Source organism: Mastigoproctus giganteus, chromosome 13 (genome assembly GCF_048544385.1).
Source record: "Mastigoproctus giganteus isolate SK-2022 chromosome 13, ASM4854438v1, whole genome shotgun sequence".
In the NCBI taxonomy this organism is placed as follows: Eukaryota; Metazoa; Arthropoda; class Arachnida; order Uropygi; family Thelyphonidae; genus Mastigoproctus; species Mastigoproctus giganteus.
The window spans coordinates 118,023,087-118,050,791 of NC_143587.1; the positions used below are offsets into that span (position 1 = coordinate 118,023,087).

Genomic DNA, 27,705 nt, shown 5'->3' on the forward strand with positions numbered 1-27,705 from the left:
GGCAGAAACTGCTGCAGTACCTAACAGTGTTGATAGGTGGAACAGGACCAGAGTATATCTGCCAGGTGCAAAAGTTGATGACGCTGTAGAGCAGATATCATCTTTTAAAGGCACAAAAGGTGATAATGTTGTAGACATTGACACTAATGACCTTAAAAGTAAGAGATCTGTAGATTCACTTAACAAGTACAGGTCAATGCTGAAAAAAAGTTGCGAGTTAGGGTTAAATTTGAAAGTGTCTGCAATTCTGCCCAGACATGATATGAGGGAGTATATGATGAGAGCCTTGTCAATCAATTCGGCCTTGAAGAGATATCTCTATCTCCCCAAAGAGGGAGATAGGCAACTGATGAGAACAGTGTTGCCGACTCTTAATAATATTATTTCCCGCTAGCCACATGCTCAAAATCCGCTATTTTTAACACTTAAACCGCCAAATTTTTTAAATTTTCATTTGTTTGTAGGGATTAAAAACAAACAAACAAATAGTACATATAAATAGTTATTTTTTTTCTGTTTTTAATATACAATCAATATCTAAAAATCTAAAATAATTTCAAAATTCAATACCTCCTCATCATATGCTTATTGTGTACCTATTTTGCGAAGTACTTCTTCAGGTAAAACAATTTTTACAACACTTTTCAACTCTTTTGAGCCCGTATCGTACTGATAAAATTGCATTAACCATGCTAACACTCATTCTGTTGTGTGTTTTGTGTTTTACTAGATTTAAGTTGGTGAATATTCTTTCCACATCTGCATTGGATAATGGCAAAATTAAAATACCTACCCAATGCAAATTGGCTAATTTCTTTAAATGGATTTTCGCCGCTTGCATCTCGATATTTCGAAACTTCTGACCAAAACTTCATTGTATTGTTGATGTTTTCCCATTTAACAAAAGTAATGTTTATATACTGTTGCTCAATTTTTTTAAATTTCTACTTCAGACAATTTTAAATTTTGTAATAAACTGAGATTAACGATATGTTTTTCTAATTCTTTTATGTTGTCTGGAAGGCATTGTTTTAATTGTTGACTGTTGTTGTGATAAGTTTATTCATTATTAATTCATTTATTTTTCTTTCAAATTGGTAACCTAAATATGGCTTAGGGTCTAAATGATTATTAATGTCCTCTTCTATCCTTCCAATATGTGTATTTGGTAAAAAAAAGTTTTTTTGGAAATCATCGACAATAGCATGTTTAAATCATGTAGCAATAATGTAGGATCAGCAGTATTTGATTCCAAAGATTTGTTTACTTTTTGTACTTCAGATAAGATAGGTTTTAAAAATAAAAGATATGCTAAATTACTTTCACCTTTGAACATTGAATAAAGAAGTTCTGCAGTATAACATTTGTCAGTCAAATGAGTTATTTCAAATTGGGCTTTTAATTTAATATACTGTTCTAAAATTCTTGTTATAGCAACTTCAATGGATAACTTCAATGTTTGACACAAATGAACTATCTTTTTCGGATCTGCACCATCGTTTATGGCATGGTATAAATATTTGAATTGATTCTGTCGGCTAGTGGATTTACTAAACCAATTATAGGTTTCAGCGATCATGAATTCTAGACTTCTAGGGAATGTTTCGCGGGTTGCATGAGATACTGCTAATTGCAAAGAATGACATACGCATTTAATTAATATCAAGTTCGGTACATCGGACTTCAAATGTGTATAAATGCTGTTATTAACTCCAATCATAACACTAGCATTATCTGTCCCAATACCCACAAGATTATTTAAAGGAAGTTTAAAATTTTCCAGTGTTATTTTAATTGAATTTGAAATATTTTCAGCATTCATTGATCTAATTCTACAAGAGCTAAGAATGTAGAAACTCTTTTATCGAATTGCTCATCATAATACACAATTGCAATACCTAATAGTTTTGTTACACTAATATCGTTTGATTCATCTAGTAACAAACTATAATGTGAAAAACCATTGAGCACTGACTTCAATAAATCTTTCTGAAAGTGGAGTTGTAGGATGTATTTTATAATGCCGCTGCATTTTGTTCGGTGAATTTTTAAAGTTTTGGCTGTTTGATCTTGGAATGCATTCTTACATAATTCACCAAGGATATTGCCAGTATTGACGAGTGAGCACAAACAAACAAACTTAACGTTGCTTCAGCTGTTTGTAAATTCTTGGTGGGAAAATTTAATTTAGATTGGTTGCCTGATCTATTAGGTGAAAATGGTTCTGCTGACTTAATGTTTGTAAGTTTTTAAATGACTTTTAATGTCCAAAATTTTAGCAGTAAAATCAGACTTGCAATATTTACATCTTGCTCGAGTTGGATGTCCTGGAATCTCTACTAACTAGTCTTTGAATTGTGGAAAAGCTAACCATTCCTTCTGAAAATTTTGGGTATATTTCGTTTTGTTTTTGTTCACCATCGATAGAAAAAATTTTTTATCTATATTTTAATAGTAACCCAGATAAAAATTATTATTATTACTATTTTAAAGTCATATTAGATACACAAAATTCTTTGTATATCTTTAAATGGAAGCGTTTTTGTAAAGTTGACTACAGTGGTCTCAGAGTGTTTTTAAATTCTATTCAGTGGGATTCAACTGATGATGTTACTAATGGTGAATTCTAAATGGAAAGCCTTCAGGGACTAAAACTTGGAGGCTACTAGTCTTTACGTACCAACTAAGAAATACTGTTCAAGGTTCAGGCCTAAATGGATGTCAGATGAATTAATGAGGCTCGTGGCACAGAAGAAAAATGCATGGGATGGATATAAAGTATCAGGTGACACAGAACTCTACAGTATATATAAGCTAATTTGTAATCAAGTCACAAAGGAGGTTAGGCAGGCAAAGGCAGATTACAAAAACTCTTTGGCAAAGGATAAAAAGAAAAACAGCAAAGAGTTCTTTACTTATGTAAACTCTAGAAGGGAATGAATCAGACTGGTTTGACTATTTATGATCCTGCTCAAGTAGCTGATAAACTGAATGAGTATTTTGCATCTACACGCACACATGAGGAGTTATTCAAGGAGGGGAATGCCAGAGGTTTATCAAACTCTAACAGGGAGCTAAGTGATTTTTTAATAACTGAGAGCAAAGTGGAGGAGAAATTGTTGAAGTTAAACATAAAAAAGGCACCTGGGGGCAGATGAAATCTATCCAGTTATATTGAAGGAGGCAATTGAGGGAAGTTAGCACACCTTTAGCCATAATTATGAGAGCATCCTTATATTCAGGGGAGATCCCCCTTATACTGGAGATGTGCAATGTATCCTCAATTCACAAAGGGGGTTCTCAAAGGGTGACACAAATAAGGATAGACCTGTTAGTTTAACTTCTGTTCCAGGGGAAATAATAAAGTCAGTGGTTAAAGAGGTGATATAGCATCACCTAGACAAGACTGCAATAATAGTTCAGACAAAGAATGGGTTTGTTAAGGGGAGGTCTTGTCTGACCAATCTGCTTGGATATTAACAATGTGGTCACAAAGGAACTGAATGCAAAAAATTATTTTGATATCATATACTTGGATTTCAGGAAAGCTTTTGATATTGTTGCACAGGGAAGACTGTTGTACAAATTGCAGTGGTATGGCATTAAGGGCAAGTTGCTGCAATGGATAAAGGGATGGTTGAGTGGGAGATGGCAGAGAGTAGTAATAAATGGACACTGCTCTACGTGGACTAATGTTATTGGCTGAGTTCCCCAGGGTTCGGTGCTGGGCCCTTTGTTGTTTTGTGTATTTATCAATGATATTGACAAAGTTATATCAGGCCTAATGTCCAAGTTTGCAGATGATAGAAAGGTTGATAGGCAGGGTTGTTAATAATAGTAAGGATTAACATTGACAAATGAAAAGTTAAAGATTAATATTAACATTGACAAATGAAAAGTTAAAGATTAATATTAACATTGACAAATGAAAAGTTAAAGATTAATATTAACATTGACAAATGAAAAGTTAAAGATTAATATTAACATTGACAAATGCAAAGTACTCCATATGGGTAGCAGTAACCCAAGAGAAACGTACCAGTTGTGTGGTACTACACTCAGGGAGGTGGAGAATGAAAAAGACCTGGGGGTAATTGTGCAGTCAGATATGAAGTTCTCTAAGCAGTGCAGATGGGCTGCCAGAGCAGGTTATGGAGTTTAGTTTTGTCAATGATATAGAGGAATTTTGCTTGCAGAGAAAAGGAGGTGATTATCCTTTTTCTATAAGGCAATGGTCAGGCCACACCTTGAGTACTGTGTACAGGTCTGGAGGTCTCATTTCAGGAAGGATGTAGAGTTGCTAGAACGAGTACAGAAAAGGGCAACAAGATTGGTGAGAGGAACAAAGGAGTGCGCTTACGAAAAAAGGCTTAAGTTCTGCAAGTTGCAGCAGCTCGAGACTAGGCACCTGCGAGGCGATCTGATTGAGGTGTATAAGGCCTTGAATGGATTGAGCAGGCTCAATGCTGATGGGATTCTTCCTCTTGCTAAGATTAAGAACCTGAGGGGGCATAGATTCAAATCGAGGAAAGACAGTTGTAGAATAGATGTGTGGAAGTTTGCCTGTAGCTAGTGGGTGGTTGATTGCTGGAATAGACTTCCATCTGTTGATGTGGAAGTTGACAGCTTAAATAAATTTAAGCATTTAAATAAACATTTGGATTCCAAATAAACATTCAGAGTGACCGGATAGGAAGGTTTTTTTTTTTTTTTTTTTAGCTGATGCTGTATAAGCTTGTTTTCTTGCATCACATGCCTCAACTAAAGCTAATGCTAGTTTTCAGTCCTTCAGTATATATTTTACAGACCTCCAAGCTGAGGATGGAGTGTGCCAAATGCAATATTTGATATCACAAGGAGGTATAAACATTCTTTCACCAATGGTGAAAACAGTTATAATAAAAGGTAGTTTTTTTTTATTTTTTTTTTTTATGTAAACCTCAAACACGAGAGGTATTAGAACCTATAGTACTTAGTACCGTGCTTGGGTTGGAGGTTGAGAAGACTAAAGAAGATATTTGTTGACACTGGACTTGAACTTCTGTAGACTGTAATTTTCAGGAAATACGTATGAAAGAAGGTTGTTCCAGAAAACGGCAGTTGAATGAATAGACGAGGAAGATGAAAAGTTGGTTATGTGGGTTTGAAGTTGGACAGTAAATGGATGTTGGCTGGTGGCGGCACGTGTTTGGACTGTTTTGAAAGAGAGAGCGGGAATTATAGAAGCCAATTCAGAAGAACAGTGCCCATGGAAGTATCTGTAGAAGAGGCATGCAGCAGAAACAGTACATCTGTGAGAGAGCGAGTGGAGAGATTCTGTTAGAGATGAAACATTAATTAACCTAACTGCCCTCTTCTGAATGGAATCAAGAAGCCTGAGAGAGGTTTTGGGGGCACCACCCCAGATGTGGGAACAATATTCCATGGCAGGGCGGATTTGCGATTTATACAGAGTGAGCAGCTGTTTGGAAAAAAAGGAACGCCGAGAGCGAAAGAGAAAACCAAGTTTTTTAGATGCGGAGGAAGCAATATTTGTAATGTGCTTGTACCAAGAGAGATTAGAAGTCACGGTAATCCCCAAAAGAGATATATCATTTTTCGTAGAAATCAGAATGTCACTAAAGATAAGCATAAAAGCAGAAGAATCCTTTTTGCGAGATATAAGACAAGACTGAGTTTTAGAAGGGTTGAAATCAACTAAGTTGTCTTTGCCCCATTGGAGAATTACCTGAAGATTGGCATTTAAGGAATTGGTAGCAGATTTTCGAGAAGTTGAAGCTGATTGAGCAGGACAAGGTTTCTCAAAATGGAAAGTGGAATGCAATGTGCTATCATCAGCAAAACTATGGATAGGATTTCCAGTCAATGGAAGAAGCTCATTAATATACAAGAGGAAAAGAGTGGGGGGAAAGAACTGAACCTTGGGGGACACCGGCATTAGTGGAGAAGTTAGAAGACAGAGAGCCATCTACCATCACCCTCAGTGAGCGATTACAGAGAAAACTAGATAACCAATTACTAAAAACAGTTGACAAACCATAAGATGGAAGCTTGTTTAGAAGACCTTTATGCCAAACACGATCAAAAGCCTTTGAGATGTCGAGAGCAACTACTTGTGTTTCACCGAACCTTTCCATTGAATTAGTCCATAAATGGGTAACATAAGCAAGAATATCACCAGTGGATCGACACTAACGGAATCCATACTGGCGATCGTTGATCAGACGGAAGGTTTCTAGGTAGTTTAAGAGTTGGCGGTTAATTGATTTCTCCATTACTTTAGAAAGAGTAGAAGTAATTGCAATGGGACGATAATTAAATGGGAGGGATTTGTCACCCTTTTTAGGAACTGGCTGGATATGAGCAAATTTCCAAGCAGAAGGAAAAACACCTTTGGTATAAGAAAGTGAAAAAAGGCGGAAAAGAATAGGAGTAAGTTAAGGAGCACAGGTTTTGAGAACAAGTGGAGAAATACCATCGGGACCTGGAGCTTTCTTAGCATCAAGATTTGTCAAAATCCTTCTGACATCCTTTTGACGGAAGACCACAGGAGGCATTGAATGGAGAGTGTTGGGAATGGTGGGAGGTGTTTTACCAAGATCATTAATACATGAGCTGGAAGAAAAATGGGATGCTAGCAGGTCAGCTTTATCCTTGGGTGAAGTGGCAACAGAACCATCTGGTTTGGACAGAGGTGCGAGCAGAGATGGGCAAAAGTTGCGGCCAATAGCTTTGGCAAGAGACCAGAATTCTTGGCTATCACTAGGGCAAGAAACAAGTTTTCTACTCTTAGCCTGTTCAAACTCTAGTTTGGACTGATTAATAACTGCTTTACAATTGTTGCGAGCTTTGGCGTAGGCAAAAAATGAAACTGAAGAATTAGAAACAAGCCAATTTCGATATGCAACATTCTTCTCTTGAACAGCCTTAGCACATTTATTGGAAAACCAAGGTTTAGATAAAGGACGAGATTTTAAAGTGGAGTATGGGATAAAGGATTCCATTCCTTCAAGAATAATTTCACTGACACGATCTGAGCAAACGTTGACATCAGAAGTTTTGAAGCAGCAATCTGACCAAGGAAAAGAAGAAAAGAAGTCTTGCAGGTCATCCCATTTTGCATTCTTGTAATGCCAAACAACACGAGGCTGGGAATAGCCATGAGATAAAGGTTCCATTGGAGAAGAGACAATCACCAAAGTTGTGATCTGAAGTGCCTAAAGGACCTCTCACTTCGACCGTGTACTGAGAAGGGTTGTTTGTGAGAAAAAGATCAAGCATATCGGCTGTATGATTAGGATTATCCAGTATTCTTGTAGGTAAATGAACAATCTGTGCAAGGTCATTAGTAATTGCAAAAGCCTCAGCATCTCGACCAGCTGGGTTGGTGTGACCAGAAAACGGAAGCCAGTTTGAGTTGTGAACATTAAAATCACCAAGAAAAATTACCTCACTGTTAGGAAAGTTGGACTGGAGAGAGTCAAGTTGCAAAGAGAGGAAGTCAAAGAGCTCCAAGTGATTAGTGGAATTGGGAGAACAGTAGAGACAACAGATGAATTTGACGCAATGAAGTAGAGAGATTTTAAGCCAGAGAAGATCAAAGAGAGGAGATTCCAAATTGCCAAGTCTCTGACAGTCAATATCAGAACGGACATATGCACAAGTACCACCTTTGAGGCGAAAGGAATCATACAGCGAATAATTTGGGCATCTGAGATGAGCAGTATTTGAATCAACCGATAACTGAGATTCTGTCAGAAAAAGTACATGGGGTTTGGCAGACTGCAAGTAGAAATGGACATCATTGAGATTAGAATTGAGACCACGTATATTTGTGAAATGAATTAGGAAGTGCTTGGAAGGTTTAGATCTTTTTGCAGATAAGCTTGCTTTATTAGTTTGACAATTCATGGTGTATTCAATAGTAAGAAAAAGTGGGTGGGACATGCTGTATGAAGTAATGAAATTTTTGGATATGGCATACATAGGGTAAGAATATACCCAGATCCTTGACATAACGTGGCCTCGACAATGCTCCCCACATACACACTACTCGGACTTCCTCCAGTCACTATCTGGCAGAGTAGAGGTAACAAGATTATACACTAGCTGATCTGGAAGCCTCCTAGAGAGTTACCAATAGGTTCGGTCCGGTGTACTAACTAGCGGCCGGCCTGCAAACATCCAAAGTGTAACAAGTAGAATTGCAATGTGGAAAATTTTAATTAGACAAATGTTCCAAGTTTGCACTAGTTTTTTAAGCCCAACTGAAGCAGATCAGTTTTCATGTGGCTTGCTATTGTAGAAGGAACTACACCTGTATAAATTAGTATTATTAATTAATATTATATAGGTTCTCCCAACCAGGATGCATTGGAAGATTCCAGATCTTTGCAGTATAGAAAACAGAAAAGTTCCCAAGACTGTGTAAGGGAAGATCATGCACTTTGATATAAAGGCTTGGTTGGGTGAACTACTGAAAGTTCTCAGAGCAGTTTTCAGAGCAATGTGCCGGATGATGTTTAGCTATTGCAAAGTACTTCTCTTGGCAGAGTCTTAAACCAGTGAGCCATATTCAAATAATGATCAAAGTGTATTTAACTGTTTTAAGTGAATAGTCTGGAGATGACTGATGTTAGTTGGGTAATTCAGTTTGCTATCTAATATTATTCCCAGAAATCTAATGATGATTGAAGCCCGTGAGGTCAAGATTTGGATGCATAATGATTTCTTGCTTGCACTGGTCAAGTGAAAAGAACTTAATTAGTAAGTGAGAGAGTAAACACAGTAACACATAAAAAACTGACACAAGGCACAGATATTTAGGAGATAACATATATTAAATTTTTTTTAAAATACAGAATATACATAGAAGCTTTTGGCTACTGTATGTAGCCTTTTTCAACTAATTGAGCAGTGGCAAGTGGTGTTTTTATGTGCTATAGCTGACCATTGAGTACGTAAGCACGAAAGGTCACAAAGCAGGGGAGAGTGGTTTACAGGCGGTTGTAAACGGTGACATGGGCAAGGAAGGGATATGGTTGCAAACGGTGACACGGGCAAGGAAGGGAGATGGTTGCAAACGGTGACACGGGCAAGGAAGGGAGATGGTTGCAAACGGTGACACGGGCAAGGAAGGGAGATGGTTGACTGCCGTTGTAGGCAGCTAATGAGCTCGTGGACTATGAGAGGCTCAAAAATTGGATGTGTGCTGATTCCAGCCAATGGAGGATTCTGAAATTGTGTGAGAAGCCTATGATTTTTGCGTCGTGATATCATGGCTCTCCGGCCAGCACTAGCTGCTCAATATTGGCAATACAAGCAATTCCATATTTATTTATTTTAACTTATTTTAAACTTCATTTCCACTTCAATACCATATAACTAAGCAGATCTATTGAGGTGAGTACTGTCAATTAAGCGCTTATTGCTATTTTCATTATTAAGTTGATTACATAATGGTACATTAAGAAGCTCTATAAATCATCTAAACGCTTTCTAAAGCAAACAATATACAACTTACCTTTTCCTAATGTGTATCCAGGTATGAGAAGCAACCCATATAAGAACAGTAAGAAGGAGCCCAGATGATGCTGCAGATACCAGCATGAAAGCAGTACCATCCCTAAAATAATTGTAATGCATTAGAAACTTCAGTAACTCAAAAAAAATTAAGTTATCTACACTAATGTGGTTTTCTACAAGAGGGTGATTATAAGGCAGTAATAATACCAAACTTCAACTCTTTTCAATTATTTGTAAACTGTATATTGAACATAGATGACACATTCTATTTTCGCTGGTCCAGTGCGGGTTGGCAGATCGACCGTATTCAGCAGTCAGGGGCTTGAACCCCGGTCTACTCAAAGAGCGTCTGCACTCCCGCTCCTGACCACTCGGCTACGGAGGCCACACATTTTCTCATTACAGACCTGTAACTGTATTTTCTCATTACAGACCTACAATTGCAGGTATGTAATGAGAAAATGTGTGGCCTCCGTAGCCGAGTGGTCAGGAGCGGGAGTGCAGTAGCACGCGCTCTTTGAGTAGACCGGGGTTCAAGCCTGACTGCTGAATATGGTCGATCTGCCAACCCGCACTGGACGAGTGTTGCAGATTATGGTCTATTTCCCTCAGCATGAATTGTTGAGGAGGCTTCCATCCTGCAGTGGGTTGTAATGGCTGAACTTTACTTTAATGAGAAAATATGTAGATGACAGAGTAAAGAAAGTAGATGTCAGAGTAATGAACATCTGCATCTTTCAAGTTTTATTTGTTTAGTAATACTATATTCCACATGTTGTAAATTAAATTTAAGATTACACCTAATGGCACAAAATTTTTTATTTTATTATACTGATACACATTAAAATTCCACACCTGCCAACTTTCAGAAATTGAAATTTGGATGTATTTTTTTCTATGCAAAATATGGCTTCTGGCACTGTCCAAATGGTGTTCCCAGACTTTTCTTGCAAATTAATTTAATGATAACTAATTAATGCATTTCATATACTACAGTGGGTAAATTACATATTTCGCCATGAAGCAATAATTGTATTTTAAATAATCTAAATGCAATAACTGTATTTTAAAGATCTTTTGACATCCTCTTTGACAGTATAGTGGTTTTGTCATTGCCACTTGTTACCTTACTTGTTTGCAGTGGTCTGAATTCAATTCCTAGTACATACTCCAGTAGTGGTACCTACTGCTATTTATGACTGGAGGAATTTCTAAAGTCTTCTTCAAATGAAACTGTAATTAGCCAAACTCAGAAAGAGGGAGTAAGGTTCCAACTGTGAGTTTTGTGTTTTTCAGCCTTCATAACATGCAAATATCCATGAACACACACTTGTAGAGACATACTATATAATAGCACAATATGGTCTAAGTTGCTGATACCTAAAACCTAACCTCTCTCTCTCTCTCTCTCTCTCATTCTGTTCTTTAAGATCTTTATGTTCCTTAATAGGGATGAAGTTGTTTGTTTGTTATTTGGTTTTTAGGAGCATTAGCAACTAAGGCCATATTGCTCCGGGGATATGCGGTGGTCATTCCCTGACCTTTCCGCATCCTCCGTATTTGGTGGTGACGGGCTCGAACCCCGGTCTAATCAAGAAGCGTGTGCTAAGCAGCACTGCTGCTCCTTCCCACCTGGCTACGGAGGTGCCATGAAGTTGTCTGTGCACCCTGCTTTTTTTTTTTTTTTTTTTTTTTTATGTGAACCCCAAACACGAGAGGTATTAGAACCTATAGTACTTAGTACCGTGCTTGGGTTGGAGGTTGAGAAGATGAAAGAAGATATTTGTTGACATTGGTCTTGAACTTCTGTAGATTGTAATTTTCAGGAAATACATATGAAGGAAGGTTGTTCCAGAAAATGGCAGTTGAATGAATAAATGAGGAAGATGAAAAGTTGGTTCTGTGAGTTTCAAGTTGGACAGTAAATGGATGTTGGCTGGTGGTGGCACGTGTTCGGACTGTTTTGAAAGAGAGAGCGGGAATTATAGAAGCCAATTCAGAAGAACAGTGCCCATGGAAGTATCTGTAGAAGAGGCATGCAGCAGAAACAGTGCGTCTATGAGAAAGCGAGTGGAGAGATTCTGTTAGAGATGAATCATTAATTAACCTAACTGCCCTCTTCTGAATGGAATCAAGAAGCCTGAGAGAAGTTTTGGGGGCACCACCCCAGATGTGGGAACAATATTCCATGGCAGGGCGGATTTGCGATTTATACAGAGTGAGCAGCTGTTTGGAAGAAAAGTAACGCCGAGAGCGAAAGAGAAAACCAAGTTTTTTATGCAGAGGAAGCAATATTTGTAATGTGCTTGTGCCAAGAGAGATTAGAAGTCAGGGTAATCCCCAAAAGAGATATCATTTTGCCTAGAAATCGGAGTGTCACTAAAGATAAGCATAGGAGCAGAAGAATCCTTTTTGCAAGATATAAGACAAGACTGAGTTTTAGAAGGGTTGAAATCAACTAAGTAGTCTTTGCCCCACTGGAGAATTACCTGAAGATCGGCATTTAAGGAATTGGCAGCAGATTTTCGAGAACTTGAAGCTGATTGAGCAGGACAAGGTTTCTCAAAATGGAAAGTTGAATGCAATGTGCTATCATCGGCAAAACTATGGATAGGATTTCCAGTCAATGGAAGGTCATTGATATACAAGAGGAAAAGAGTGGGGGAAAGAACTGAACCTTGGGGGACACCGGCATTAGTGGAGAAGTTAGAAGACAGAGAGCCATCTACCATCACCTTCTGTGAGCGATTAGAGAGAAAACTGGATAACCAATTACTAAAAACAGTTGGCAAACCATAAGATGGTGCTAATGGTGAATTGACTACCAACCAAGTAATCTAACTTTCTTTTAATAACAAAAAATACATTACATGGCACAGAACAAACCACCCAAAAACCAGGTGATGCTACTTATAAAAAAAAAAAATAATAATAAATAATAATAATAAATAGATAAATAAATAAAAAATAGCAGTGAAACTAGATACAGGCAGTTCTCACTTTACAAGTTTTCGCTTCACGAGTTTTTTTTTTTTTTTTTTTCAATGTACAAGTATCAACAAAATCGAAAATATGAACATTAATTGCAAAACGTGAATGTTAAACATTCATAAATACTGCATTTCAAACCACGCACATACCCAACTTTACGATATTAATCTGTTCCAAAGACACCATCGTATCGTTCCACAACCTCGGAAGTTGAAATTTTTGCTATAACGCTCTCTAAAAGGTCGTTTTTATAGTGCAAATTGTATTAGTTACCAATTCAAATCACTAAAATGCACTACTCTTTCATCATCATATGTTCTGTTATAAGAACCAATTTTGAACGCCTTTGTGACATTTTTCTGAAGCACATTTCTGGAGGTCACGACCATAAAACAATAAAAACAATTTCTGTTACTGCAAGCAATTATAAACGGGTAGTAAACTCAATGTTATTGCATTGGAATTGTGTGGTTTTTTTTGCGTTATGGTGAAATGTGTTTCCCCTTTACTGAAATCTTCAATCATATAAAAAACATAAATTTTCAGAATCTTCTCTTCATTCTTTTTTTTTTTTGTAAACTTGTTACTCCACGCAAATCGTGTTAGTTACAATTTATGCGTTCCGTTAAAAAATCCTTATGCATCTATTGAAATTTATAAAGAAAATAGATTATCCTATAAACAAATGCCTCTTGAATCATTTCTGAAGAAGACGACTCCTTGTGCAACAAACCAACGAGTGCAGAGCAAGTAATAAGTGATCAACGAGTGTGCATTTAGTCGATGATGAAGAATAAACATTCTTTAAAATTTGTAAATCATAAATAATTTCTTTATTATTATAATTTGCTTGATTTTACAGGCTACGTTTTAATTTCTTTGGATAAATCAATCATTGTTTAAACAAACTAATTAGCTAACTAATTTCATTGTTGAAAACGTAACCCTTATTTTTAACATTGTCTATGGGATTTAATTCCCGCTTTACGAGGGCGCACTAGGAACGAATTAATTTGTAAAGTATAGAACTACCTGTATTAAAAGTTAAACCTTTATTAAAAAATCAAATATGCACATCTGTCGTAACTTTAGATATAAGAAGTCCACATGATACAGTGAACAATATTACTTTTCACACTATGTGATATTTACTGTCACAGCTGTGCAAATTGCAAACCCACTTTCTTTTCTCTGACTTATACACAGAATATCGTACTTTCCAGCATACAGAGTAACATACTACCTCTAAATATGTGATTATAAAGTTCAGGGACTGATCTGTACCTTGAAACTGTGGCGAGTTGTCATAACATGTTTAGTAACTCATCTAGCTGCAGTAATGCATGAATCACCCATTTATCTGCCATCAAAATTAATTTGAATTAGTGGGAAGTAAATGTGTCAATGTGGACCAGCACTGCTAAGACATGCCTTTGACAGTATGAGTCAAAGAATCTAAGCTGTTCTGAGAGTTAAAGGGGGACCTACTCACTATTTATTTACCTAAAAAAAAAAAAAAGAGGCCATTCTGTGTGCCCCCTGATCCCTTTTGGAATCCATTCTTATCAAAGGGTGGTTCTGTACATGTCATTAACTCTTCCTCAAGTACATGCATAGATTTACATTTTTCATGTATGGACTTTGCGGAGTACACATGTAGATTATGTTTTACAAGGGCATTTCAAATAATGTGTCTATGGATGAACTGTTTTCAAATTTTTCTAGTACATGCTGATATCTCTTATCTGTTTCCAATAGAAGACAGTTTTAATAAATGGCAGTATAAAAATAGCTTGTGAAAACTGGAAGAGGTCATTGCATGCACCTGTCAGTTACTATTTTCTGATCTCAGCTTACAAAAGCCAAAAGTGAAGAAATTCTCTGGAATGTCAGATCCGAAAGTTAATCTCATTAAGCAACACACAAACAGATGTAGAAGACATTACTGCTTCAATTAAAAATAAATAAATAAATAATGAATTTACTTTTATTACAATTTGATTTTTTTACTTATTTATTTTATTTTTTTGCATTTTTTAAAAATTCTGGTATGACTTTTAACAATAACAAAGCTATTGAAGTAGAGTGAGTTTATGAAAAAAAAGTTTGAGTTCATAAACTATCTACACATCTGTCAGAAACCAAAGGTGGGTTTGTTCTACAGGGAGAACAACCGACATTTGGAAAACTTACTTATGAAAAGGTTAACCAAACACTCAATGATCGTGCTTACCACAAATGTCTCTCTGTGATCTACAGTTCCCTACCACATTTTTAGGTCCTCCTTTATGGATCAGAGAAACACTGACACTTCACCAGTCTATGGGGATCATCTGGGAAACTAATGAAGTTAAAATTACTAATGATTTTGTAAACTTATATACTCACTTTTTCATACAACTGAATGTATACCATTCAACCCCTAGGGTCTTAGTCACATTAGCTTTTCTGCTATGCTTCTCAAAGATTGTTTTATAGCAAGCTGACTCTTTTTCACTATTTCCTTTTGGTTTAAACATGCTTTCAATTATAAAAATCATTTCAAATCATTTGCCATTTCATTTAGGTTATGTAGGATTTCACTACTTCAAACTGTTAGGAGACTATACAGTGTACTTTTTTCTTTTATATCAACTTTCACTGATTCCCAAGCTTTGTATTGCTATGTCTGATCTGATATATATATACAGGGTGTCTCAAAAATATTGGTACAAACGCTTAGGGGAGGTAGGTGTGTGAAACCCATATCCAGAAACATCACGGGAAAGTAGTAGCAGAGGCACAAGAAGCAGAAATGACACAAGACAGTAATTAGTGGCAAACATTTATTTGATATAATATTAACAATGGAGTACGAGATGGGTGCATTTCATGATGTTACAACAGATGCTCGAAGGTTCTACCATGAGACGCGATGCATGCGTGACACCGACGCAGCATGGACTGGCGGACATGGTCGAACACACCTGGAGTTTATTTGACAGTAGCAGCAGCGCAGATGAGTCTCACCACGAGATCCATTTCCGTCTCCACAGGCGATTCATACACGATAGATTTGAGGGCCCCCACAGGAAGAAATCAAGGCTCGATAAATCAGGTGAGCGTGGGGGGCCAGACAACGGGTCCACCCTGGCCAATCCATCGACGCCCAAAATGCCTGTTCAAATGGTCACGAAGACACCTTCCATAATGGGCAGGCACCCTGTCATGTTGAAACCAAATGTTGCATCTCACATTTGCTGGAACATCGTCAAGTAACTCTGGTAGAACTTGTTCAAGAAAGATCCGATATTTAGCGGAGTTCATGCGGGATGGTAACAGGTATGGGACGACTAAGCAGTCACCGACCATACCTGCCCACACATTTATTGTGAAGCGATGTTGTGCCACATGGGGGCGCACACCCCGTGGGCCCTCTGCTAATCTACACACTAGGTGCATGCCTGCCTGCTCACAGTTCGTATATCGATGCATGCTCTTCATGCAGTGACTACTGTTTGAAAGAGTAAACCAGAAATTTTCCCTCTCGTGAACTGATGAACAGCGCCGTCTATCGACTTACGGTGACGTTTCCGGTTATGGGTTCCTATGCGATTCACATTCCTTTAGATGTTACCTACCTCCCTAAATATTTGTAGCAATATTTTTGAGACACCCTGTATATGTATGTTTGTGTATATATATATATATATATATATATATAAAATCTATTATTAAATATTGGAATAGATGTAAAAGGTATGTCAGATCAGATTAATGCTATCAACTGTAGATTGAACATTACATCAGTCTGTAATCTAATTACTATTGTAAGAGTATAATTGATACTATATAGATATTCAAAGTGTATTACAACATTGGCATAAAGTACTCAGCAGGCCATACAGCCAAAAGAACCTATAAAGACTAAGATAACCCGTGTTGGTTTACATTGTTATACCCTAGAAACTGTATTACTAGCACTGCTGTCACTTATTCTCTTAGTCGGCACCATGATAACAGTCAAAATTAAATTTTCTGAAAAGAACTTCACAGGGTTAAGGCAAAAACTCTATTATCACTCCACAAGAGCTCACATTTTACTGAAGCACATTTCTGGAGGTCATTGCCATAAAACAATGAAAACCATTTCTACTTCCCAGGTTATTGGGAGCTTTTCTGTTAGTGCATCTAATTATAAACTCGATCTTATTGCATTTGTGATTATACCGATAGCTGGAATTCTATGGGTTTTTACGTTATTATAGTGAAATGTATGTAAAAATATAAATAATGTAACCTTAGTCTGGAGCTGAGCAAGTCGAGGACTTACTGTATCAAAAAATGTTCAGGATTTCTAAACAAAAAAAAAAAAAAGTTACTATAAAAAAAATTGATATTCTTGACATAAATAATGAAACAAAATTTGTCCTTTTGTGGTGCGACGGAACACAGCAATTGAAGCGATGCACTAAAACAAACTAAACATTTGGTCTCGCTTTTTTTCTTTTTTGAGCAGTGGGTGTGAAAGCAGCAGGGGTTGCAAGAGGATTGCCGCAATTTATCAATCGTGCTTGAGTGAAACCATGTTGCAGAAGTATCGTGTTATACGGGGGTGGCCTATATATATATATATATATTTTTTTTTTTAATATTATAATATCCTCTACAGTTCTATGTGTATCTACCTCTGTATTATGAATTACAGAAAATTTCTTCGATTTTGGATTACATAAACCCACGTTTGTCCCAGACTTTGTTCAAGACTGCGTGAAGGACAGCAGATTTTAAAAACTATCGTAAATATAAAAATGGCTAATACCACACACACACACACAGTGTTAACAAATGACAAAATGTCCCTACAGCTGAGCCAATCTGTACATATATACAGATGATCTTTTGACACTACTGAAACAACCTTCAAAACATATATACGTTTGTACTCTACATAGTAATTTTGTATGCACACATACACGGTGTGGAGACAAAGTTTCTGGACCGGTGCTGTTGTGGTCATGTTCAATGAGTTTAAAAATAAACGGAAGTGGTATTTTGTAGTTCAAACTTCCTCCAACAGATGGTGGTTGTACAGAGATTGTCTAGTAGTCAGAGGTTTCAAGTAACAGCCAGTTTCGTTAACGCTCCATGTCATAATTTTATAACGGAACAATGAACAAATATCAAATTTTGCATTAAACCGGGAAAATTTTTAAAAGAAATGTACAAAATGTTAAAAACTGTTTATGGTTAAGAAATGTTAAGTCATAACCATACGAATGTTTCTGAATGATATAAACAATTCAAAGACAGACATGAGGATATTCGTGATGACCCAAGAAGTGGGGAGTCCATCAACCTCTCGAAATGAGGACAGCATTTAAAAATTTCGGGAAATTGTCGCAGGAGATGGTGATCATTTGACCCTCAGAATGATGGCTGATGAGCTGAATATGAATAAGGAGATGATTTGTCAACTTCTGCATGAAGATTTAGAGAAAAGGAAGGTCAACACAAAATTCAGGCGGCCATGCAGCCTCGTGGATGAGCAGAAGCAACAGAGAGTGTCATTATTCAAAGACTTCATTCTGACTCTTAAGACAATCTTAATTTATTTAACTGTATTGTCAGTGGGAGATGAGCATTGGGTGTTTCAGTATGGCCCAGAGATGAAGCTTCAGAGCTTACAAGGACTTGAAAATCTAAGGCTCAAAAAGTTTCGTTTAGAGAAGTTCAGGATGAAGACTATGTTGATAATGTTTTCCAACAAACAGGGTGTGATTCCTAAGTAATTTGTACCTTAAGGGGAGAGAGTTGATGCAGCATTCTATGTACAGGTGCTTTAAAGACCATCGAAGCACAACACCTGGGTGAGGCTCTGATTTTTAGAGAAAGGCCCGATTCTTTTTGCATGACAAGCATCTGCCCATTCTGTACTTGTGAATAAGTTTCTGATGAAATGTGGCACCATACAGATCAGCCACCCACCCTACTCTCCCAATCTAGCACCAGTGGACTTTCCCAAGATGAAAACTGCCCTTAAAGGAAAGAGATTTCAGGATGTTGAGGACAGAGATAAAACATAACTGCCAAACTAAACATCACTTTTTTGAATGATTTTGCTGACTCTTTTTATTATTAATCAATGTAATCAGGTGATTAAATTGATTAAAAATAAAACCATTTTTGAGCTCCATCACTTTTTGTTTTATTTTTATTGCACCTGTGTAGGAACTTCACTGCCACACCTCACATATATGCTTACATTTGCAAAAGGGTTAAACTTATTTTAAAATTTTAGCACAAAATACATACAGTGTATCTGTACATACAGCATCCATAGCTGATATATAGTTTTCATGCATATTCTGGCAATCCAATAATGCTGAAGCATGAAAGAATAACTTATCTGTTTCATTCATGTGGTGTGACAAATGGTCCAAAATGCTGGTTACCTAAGATAATAGAAGAAAAAAGAAATTATAATATACAACTGACATCACATAGTAAATATATATTACTCTACATCTTAAAATACAGCAAAAAATTTTCTATTACTCAGTACGTATTTATTTACTGAAAGATCCCTTTGAAGATGGGAATATGATACATGTTGAAATTCTATCAAACATCAACCAAACTGTATTCCAAAAATTCTTTAATGTTGGGAGTCAATTTACATAAAATATGCTGTACAATTCTTAAAAAATAAAATGTAATGTACAGAACTCATATACAATTAAAACTTTACATTCCAAAATATAACATGAAATATTTTGTATAATTAATTTATACATTAACTAAAATACCATAGCTTTTGATAAATAGACCATCTTTTTCAACCATAATGACGTATCTAGTGGCTTCTTAAATATACTCAAAAAATGGGTGTTTGTCAGGTGAATGACTGATATCATTATTAAAAACCAAAGTTAAAACCTAATAAAACCAGGTCCCCACCTTTATTTCTCATTGGAAGTTCTCACTGCAGTATTAGATTAAAAAAAAAAAAAGAGCAAATATGGTCATGCATGGCTTTATTTCTTGCATTAGGTGTGCCGGTTTCCTTTCCATACATGTGTACTGCAACAGCTGAACTGAAATTTGTATTTTAGTAAGGTATCCAGGTGATTTCCTAGCTGATTCATAAGATGTCTTAAGAATTGTTTGGGAAATCACATGGATGATAATGGTACAGATCAATTTACTAAATATAATACATTTCATGTTCTGCCCTATAAAAACAGCACACTGTTTTAATGACTAGGGCCTGGTGGTTCCCTGTCCGTTCTTCTACAGACAGGGAACAGGAAGTGGACAGCAGCCACATGATTTCCCAGATTGGATTCCAGGTAAATATAGGAAATTTTGGTCAATCAAAGAGCTGTGCTAGGTGAGTGGGCTACCAATGCTGGTATAGCTTGCATATACCATTTTACCATGGCATGTCTGGGAAAATGGCTGAAATACCAAAACAGTACGATATGCTCGCAAATGCCTGGAAAATTGCTATATGGTATATTCCCTCCAATTAAGTTCCCTACTCTGAAATGCCCAAGGGCAGGGTCATTTATAAAATTTACTGCTTAACATGCGATGCAAGCCACATTGGCAAAGCAAAGAGGCATCTTAAGGATAGGCTGGGAAATCATGACGCCACACAAAAACTGAGATTATAATTCCGCTGCTATAGCACATGCATGGTGAGAAGAACGTACATGTAAATCCCTGTCTGGCATCTATTATCAGGTATTAAGATAACCAGAAATATCACTGTTGTTTAGAGACAATACACATGGAATGTGAGAAATGTGATGAACAAGTAAAGGGGTATCCATATTCACCCTGAGTCTCTGATACTAAAATGTGATAAAGTCCAATGAGGAGAAGTGGGGGGGGGAGGAGATTGTTTGTTAGATTTAATGTCTGTTTATGATAATGATTTTTTTTTTTTTTTTTATGATAATGATGATTGTAAGCCATTCATATAAGGCAGGGGTGGCCAACCTATGGTGCATGCGCCAAATGTGGCACTTTGGAAGATTACAATTTGCACATTTCATCATAAAATTTCTCAAGTACCCGAAGCCAATATTGCCGATTCTTTGGTTCTATTTCCTTTCATTTCAGGTCCTTCCGCATATGGCTTAAGACACTCACCACCTTCTTTCCACTTACATGCACATAAACGTGTCAATTCCCTCAATTTAGCAAAAGAAATAAATTAAATAGTCTCTAAAAAAATGCATTTCTAAATTTTGACTGTAAGTGATCTATGGCTATGAAAATATATAGAGCACCTAGTCGTCCATTCTTTTGTACAGCCGTTGCCTCCGGCGCCTGACTCTATGCACAAGTGGGAAAATAAATGCAATATGTGACTTTTTCAGGGGACTGAGAATATACAAATAGATCCTTTGTCGGAAGTCTTTCAAGTTAAAAGGAAACAATGAAATGATAAATTTGAGGTATTTTCATCTACGAGAAATTTCCATCAATCGTATTTCCAAATCGCATTTTGCCAACTCAAGAAATAGTAGTAGCAAAACTACAGTGAATAAAGGTGAAAAGGTGAAAAAAGCATAGCCATTGCTTCCAGGGCAATTTTTAAGGATTTGTGACTGCAGTGGCCAAAGTCAAATAGGGGCCCACTTATTGGGGGTAGGACCCATTTATTAGGGGTCAATATTACTATTGCAACTAAAATATTTCTTAGTATTACTGGGGTAATGTTTCTGAGTATTACAAAATTTTGATTTTGTGTTAACCACCATACTGAAAGAAAATCTTGTCGAGCATTAATTCAACATCAATGATTTTTCATAGAATGAATACGGATATTGGTCAAGCTGCATTAGGCACAGAAACATTGTATAATCAATGTGAAAAAAATTAAGAAATGAATTTGAAAATACCGTCAAGGAAGCATCATCTATTGCACAGAAATGGGGTGTACCTTGTCAATTTGCAAATGAACGGTGGTGATTTGTTAAGAAACAAATTGATGAACTGGCAGACTATTACCTATTTGAAAATGCAGAACTGCTCTTTAAAATTAATATTTTTATTGTCTAGATCATGGATATAGCCTAGCTTAATTTTTCAGCACTCAACTCATAGTAATCCACTTAGTTGGTTGAAAGTTTTGCCACGTGCATAGTGGTTAAGAGATTCTAATAACTTATGGGGATTATAAATTTAAAAACTAAGTTATGGGCTTTCAAAATTTTCCTAAGAAAGGAAAGTGCACCTTCCATTCTATGGTTGTCTAATTAAAATAAATTAAATGAAGTGAAATAAAAGCTAATAGCCGCGCAGGAGTGACTTTTGAAATCGTCTTCAGTTAGCTATAGTGGGGAGGGGAGAGCGCGCGAGTGTGTTATATACAGGTTGGGTTACCGAAATGCATTTCAGTGCACGCGGAAACTTAATACGTGCTAAATTCCAAATAGAGGAGAAGTTGGCGGGAATCTTTTTGTTTAATATGTTAAACCGCTCAATGACGAGGGCTTCGTTTTGAAGGATTTTATAACGGAATTTAGTAGTAGTAGTGGCGTGTGATGCAAGAAAGCAAGTGTATGAGCTTATGCAGCATCAGCCAAAAAAAAAAAAAAAAAATCACACCATTCCCTCCAAATGCCTGTCCAGTTCCTCCTTAAATTTACTCAACCTATCAACTTCCACGACAGATGGAAGTTTGTTCCAGCAATTAACCACCTGCTGGCTAAAGGCAAATTTCCGCACATCTATTCTACATCTCTCCTTTCTTAATTTGAATTTATGCCCCCTTAGGTTCGTAATCTGAACAAGTGGAAGGATCCCATCAGAATGGGATTTAGTTTAACTATGATCGCTGAACTGATGAGTGGGTTATGATTATAAGATTGAACATGTTGTGTTAGTTCTGTACTTGCTAAATTAGATTTGAAGCTATTAAAGTGGTAGTATGCACGCGTGTTAGAAATTTTTGATGTCCCGAATTTTGCTGTTGTACTGCCTATGTAACATGCTTGACAATATGATTGGCATCTAATGAAATATATAATGTTATTATGATCTTGTGTCCCATACTCGTACTCGTACGTTGTCTTGAATGAATTGAATTTATAACTTACTTTGTTATAAGATGTAAATATTAATTTGATATCTGTATTTTTAAAAATCTGTTGAAGTCGTCTAGCATATTGTTGATAGTATGGGAGGGTGATAAGGGGTTTGTGTATCTTATTCTTATTTACGTGGTTATTAATTTTGCTTGGGTTATTACTATTATTATGGACTTCGGTGATGGTTTCTTTTATTAGTTGTAATGGGTATTTCCTGTCAATGAATTTTTTGGTGTGGTATTGCAATTTTATGATATCAATTGAACTGCTATAGAACTGCTTTCTTGATGTATAGAGGATGGTGTGAGTGGTAATGTAAGAAGTTACCTGTATGTGTGTTCTTTCTGTATATTTTTGTGCCTAAAGATGTACCTATTTTGTATATAGTGAGGTTTAGAAAATTAATTTTATTATCGGTTTCTATTTCGAGGGTAAATTTGAGTTTCTCATGTGTTGTATTAAACGTGTTCAGTAAAGTATCGATAGTGGTTTTGTTGCCTATTGAGAGGACGTCGTCGGCATATCTCATATATAGTTTAATCCCTGGGGGAAAGGGTTGGAGTATTTTTTCTTCAATAGAAGCGAGGTAGATTTCGGATAAAGGGGCAAAGATACCAAGGTCCATGGGGGAGCCGAAAATTTGTTCATAGATGTTGTTTTGAAATTTAAATTGTTTGGCGTCAGGTAACAGTGACTTGAGTTCTAAAATGTGATTAATGTTTAAGTCAGTACGTTTTGTCAAAGTGTCGTCTTTAGTTAATAGTTCTTAAAGAGCCAGTAGCATGGTTTCGATGTGTACATTTGTATATAGGGAGACAACATTGAAGGACACGAGAATATCGTTTTCAGATATGGTCATGGAAGTTATATGTTCGTGTGCCTGTTTAGTATTGTAAACTCTGAACCGAGAAAATTTCATTAAAGGTGAAATAATTTTGACGAGGAATATGGATAGATTGGCATAGGCAGACTGTTTATAGGAAACAATGGATGGGTCTTAAAGGATAATCTTGTATTTTTGTCCATGATTGCGATGGTGTCGCCTTTGTCTGCTTTTTGTAGTAGTAGTAGTAGTGGCATGTGATGCAAGAAAGCAAGTGTATGAGCCTATGCAGCATCAGCAAAAAAAAAAAAAAAATCACACCATTCCCTCCAAATGCCTGTCCAGTTACTCCTTAAACTTATTCAACCTATCAACTTCCACAATGACAGATGGAAGTTTGTTCCAGCAATTAACCACCCACTGGCTAAAGGCAAATTTCCGCACATCTATTATACATCTGTCTTTTCTTAATTTGAATTTATGTCCCCTTAGGTTTGTAATCTGAACAAGTGAAAGGATCCCATCAGAATTCAGCGTGCTCAACCCATTCAAGGCCTTATACACCTCAATCAGATCACCACGCAGGTGCCTAGCCTCCAGCCACTGCAATTTGCAGAACTTAAGCCTCTCTTGGTAAGAGGATCCATTCATTCCCCTCACCAATCTTGTTGCCGTTCTCTGTACATGCTCAAGCAAATCGACATCTTTCCTAAAATGAGGCCGCCAGACCTGTACGCAGTACTCAAAGCGTGGCCTGACCATTGCCTTATACAGAGGGACAATCACCTCCTTTTCCCTGCTAGCAAAATTCCTATATATCATTGGCAAAATCCGATGACCTGCCCTGGCAGCCTGTCTGCATTGCTCAGAAAACTTCATACCTGACTGCACAATTACTCCCAGGTTTTCTCATTTTCTACCACTTTAAGTGTAGTACCACACAGTTGGTACTTTTCTCTCAGGTTACTTCTACCCATATGCAGTACTTTGCATTTGTCAAGGTTAAACTTCAGTTGCCACTTCTTAGCCCATCTGCCCAAATCATCTAGATCCTGTTGCAGTAGCCCACTGCCGTTACTGTCATTAATAACCCTGCCAACCTTTGTATCATCTGCAAACTTCAACACTAAGCCTCATATACCTTCATCAATATCATTGATAAATATACAAAACAACAGTGGACCCAACACCGAACCCTGTGGGACTCCACTAATAACATTAGTCCACGAAGATCAGCACCCACTGATTACCACCCTCTGTCTTCTCCCACTTAACCATCCTCTTATCCATTGTAGCAACTTACCCTTAATACCATTCTGCTCCAATTTATACAATAGTCTTCCATGCGCAACAGTGCCAAAAGCTTTCCTGAAATCCAAATATATGATATCAAAATTATTTTTTGCATCCAGTTCCTTTGTAACCACATCATAATATCTTATCAAATTTGTCAGACAAGACTTTCCCTTAACAAACCCATGCTGTGCCTGAATTATTGCTTCAGTCTTGTGTAGATGATCCCGCAATGCATCTTTAACCAGTGACTCCGTTATTTTACCCAGAACAGAAGTTAAACTAACTGGTCTGTAATTACTCGTGTCACCCTTCGATCCCCCTTTGTGAATTGAGGATACATTTGCACATCTCCAGTCTGTGGGAACCTCCCCTGAGTCCAAGGATGCTCTCATAATTATGGCTAAGGGTTTGCTTAATTGCTTTGCCACCTCCTTTAATATAACTGGATAGATCCCATCCACCCCAGGTGCTTTTCTTACGTTTAACTTCAACAATTTCTCCTCCACTTTGCTCTAAGTTATTACAAAATCATTAAGTACCCTGCTACAATTTGATAACCTTCTGCCATTTTCAAACCTTAATAATTCCTCATGTGTGAATATAGATGCAAAATACTGATTCAGTTTGTTTGCTATCTGAGCAGGATCATCAACAGTCGAACATCAATTTCAAGTGGACCAATCAGATTCATCCCCTTCCTTTTAGTGTTTATATAAGTAAAGAAATCCTTTCTGTTTTTCTTAACATCTTTTGCCAAGGATTTCTCGTAATCTGCCTTCGCCTGCCTAACTTCCTTTGTGACTTGATTACATACTAGCTTATATCTGCCATAGGCTTCTGAGTCGCTTGATAATTTATATGCATCCCATACATTTTTCTTCTCTGTTACAAGTCTCATTAGTTCATTTGATAACCATTTAGGCCTAAACCTTGAACAATATTTCTTAATAGGTATGAAACTTTTAGTAGCATCACGATTAATTCCTTGAATGCAATTGTATTACAATGTTCGGAATTTTCATGAAGTCTCGTATGTGGGTTAATTGTTGTTGGTGAATATTAGGTTTACTAGTTAATTGGGAGTTAAAAACAGCATTGGTTTCATGTATGATACGATATTTATCTGGGTGGTTGTCAAGTTTAGTTTGTATTTCAATCGTGGCATCTTTTACTGGGTAGTGGTTGCTGTTAATGGCGAAATCGAATCCATATTCTAGACTAGAAAGTCCATTAGGGGAAAATGTGTAGAGATGTTAACAACCGAGTTGTTGGGAATTTTTTTGTCTTCTGGTGAGTGTATCCCATTTCTTGATGTGCTTTTGTGTAATCTGATTTAAGTTGCCTGAATTTGTGTGGTGTTCTGTTGTACATAATTGTACCAAGTTGTGGGGGTTAGTTCTCTTTTAAGCTTGAATTGGAGGGTATGTATTTGGTCTAAAAGGAGATATTTTTCTCGGTATCTTTTTGGCAATTCAGCTTTAATTATGGCAATAGAGGCTTGTTGTATAATAAAAGGGTATTTTTAACAGTATTTTTGGAGCAGTTATGAGCGAAATTGGGGATTATGTCATACATGAGACATTTCTTTAAGAATGTAATGTGGAGTTTGTCGGAAAAGTATCTGATTAATAGTTTTGTGAAATGAAGTTTCCTATCGTGCAGATCTGAATGCATTGGGGAAAACATGGAAATGATAGACATGTGGAAGAGGTGTAAATAAATAGTTAAAGTATTTTAAATTTATAATCCCCGTAGGTTATTAGAATCTCTTAACCACTATGCACGTGGCAAAACTTTCAACCAACTAAGCAGATTACTATGAGGTGAGTGCTGAAAAATAAGCTAAGCTATATCCACGATCTAGTCATTACATCACAGCACATAAGGACTCCTTAAAATATCATCAGTATTTTTTATTGTGTAAAGTGATTTAGTGACTACCCAACTGCACAAAAAGTTTCAAGGACTAATTACATTTTCTGACTTGTTTGCACTTCTTAATCCAACTCAATTAATTCAAATGGATCAAAATTCCATTATAAAAAATGCAGAGAAGGTGCAAAAGAAATTTTAAAGTGGCTTTTCAGAATCATTTTCAACGCAATTAACACTTTGCACAAAGTCATTAAAAAGTAAAATTGCAAAAATTAAAATTATTCACGAATTTGCAGAAGTAGTCATAGTAAAATACTATGATATGAGTGCTAGTTTTTCAGAAGTGTGCTGCTTATTGATATTATTTTTGACAACTCGGGTTGCTGTATCAACCACGTAATGCTCTTGCTCGAAATTAAAATTGGTTAAAGAATTATCTGAAAAACATCATGGGACAACAATGCTATCGGCACTAGCACTGCTTAGCACAGAAGTGCAAGAAAACTGAATGGATGTTTCTAAATTAATTAATGATTTTGCCAATGCCAAATCTAGACAAAAACCATTCTAAATTATGTAAGTCAATATATTTCTTCATTTAATTTTCATTTTTATATTGTATTGATAATGTGAATCAGAGCTGTAATACTATATGTTCTACGTTGATATTAATATTTGTAAAATAATAAGAGTTTACCTCAATATAGTATGTAGAATATTTCCATATGATACTCTCCAGAAATTAAAATGAAAAAATCGAAAACTTACATTAGAGTAAAAAATAAATAATTAAAAACCAATTTAACACAATTCAAATCAATTTAACGCAATTAAAAATGAAAAAGAATCTAATGAAAATATTCAAAACGATTTTCCTTCCTGAAGCTGACAATGCTTTTCGACTATGTCGTGATCACAAGAATGAAATTACCGAATAGGGTTGAACCTGAAACTTCAATAGTGATTATTTGTCTTCGTCCATGCACGTAAAGGTCCACGCATCAGAGATCAAATATGGCCGCCAAACATTAACAGAATTCTTGTGTAATTTAATTTCTACGGTTTCTGCAATTAATAGTCGCGTATAATTACGTTGAACATTAAGTATTT

General features: G+C 36.5%; 1 protein-coding gene across 9 annotated transcripts in view; it reads right to left on the bottom strand.

Moving 5' to 3' along the window:
• Positions 1-27,705, bottom strand: part of LOC150076391 (protein tweety-like) — a 291,082-nt gene that overhangs the window by 81,140 nt on the left and 182,237 nt on the right. For all 9 annotated transcript variants that reach the window (XR_016547803.1, XR_016547802.1, XM_090387163.1 and 6 more), the window contains exons 11-12: positions 18,811-18,950; positions 9,524-9,625 (exon numbers count right to left, since the gene is read on the bottom strand). Coding sequence is in view for 7 of the 9 variants with exons in the window: in XM_090387163.1 (XP_090243289.1) it covers positions 9,524-9,625; positions 18,811-18,950 (242 nt within the window). In the remaining 2 variants the exon portion in view is untranslated. The remainder of the gene's footprint in view (positions 1-9,523; positions 9,626-18,810; positions 18,951-27,705) is intronic.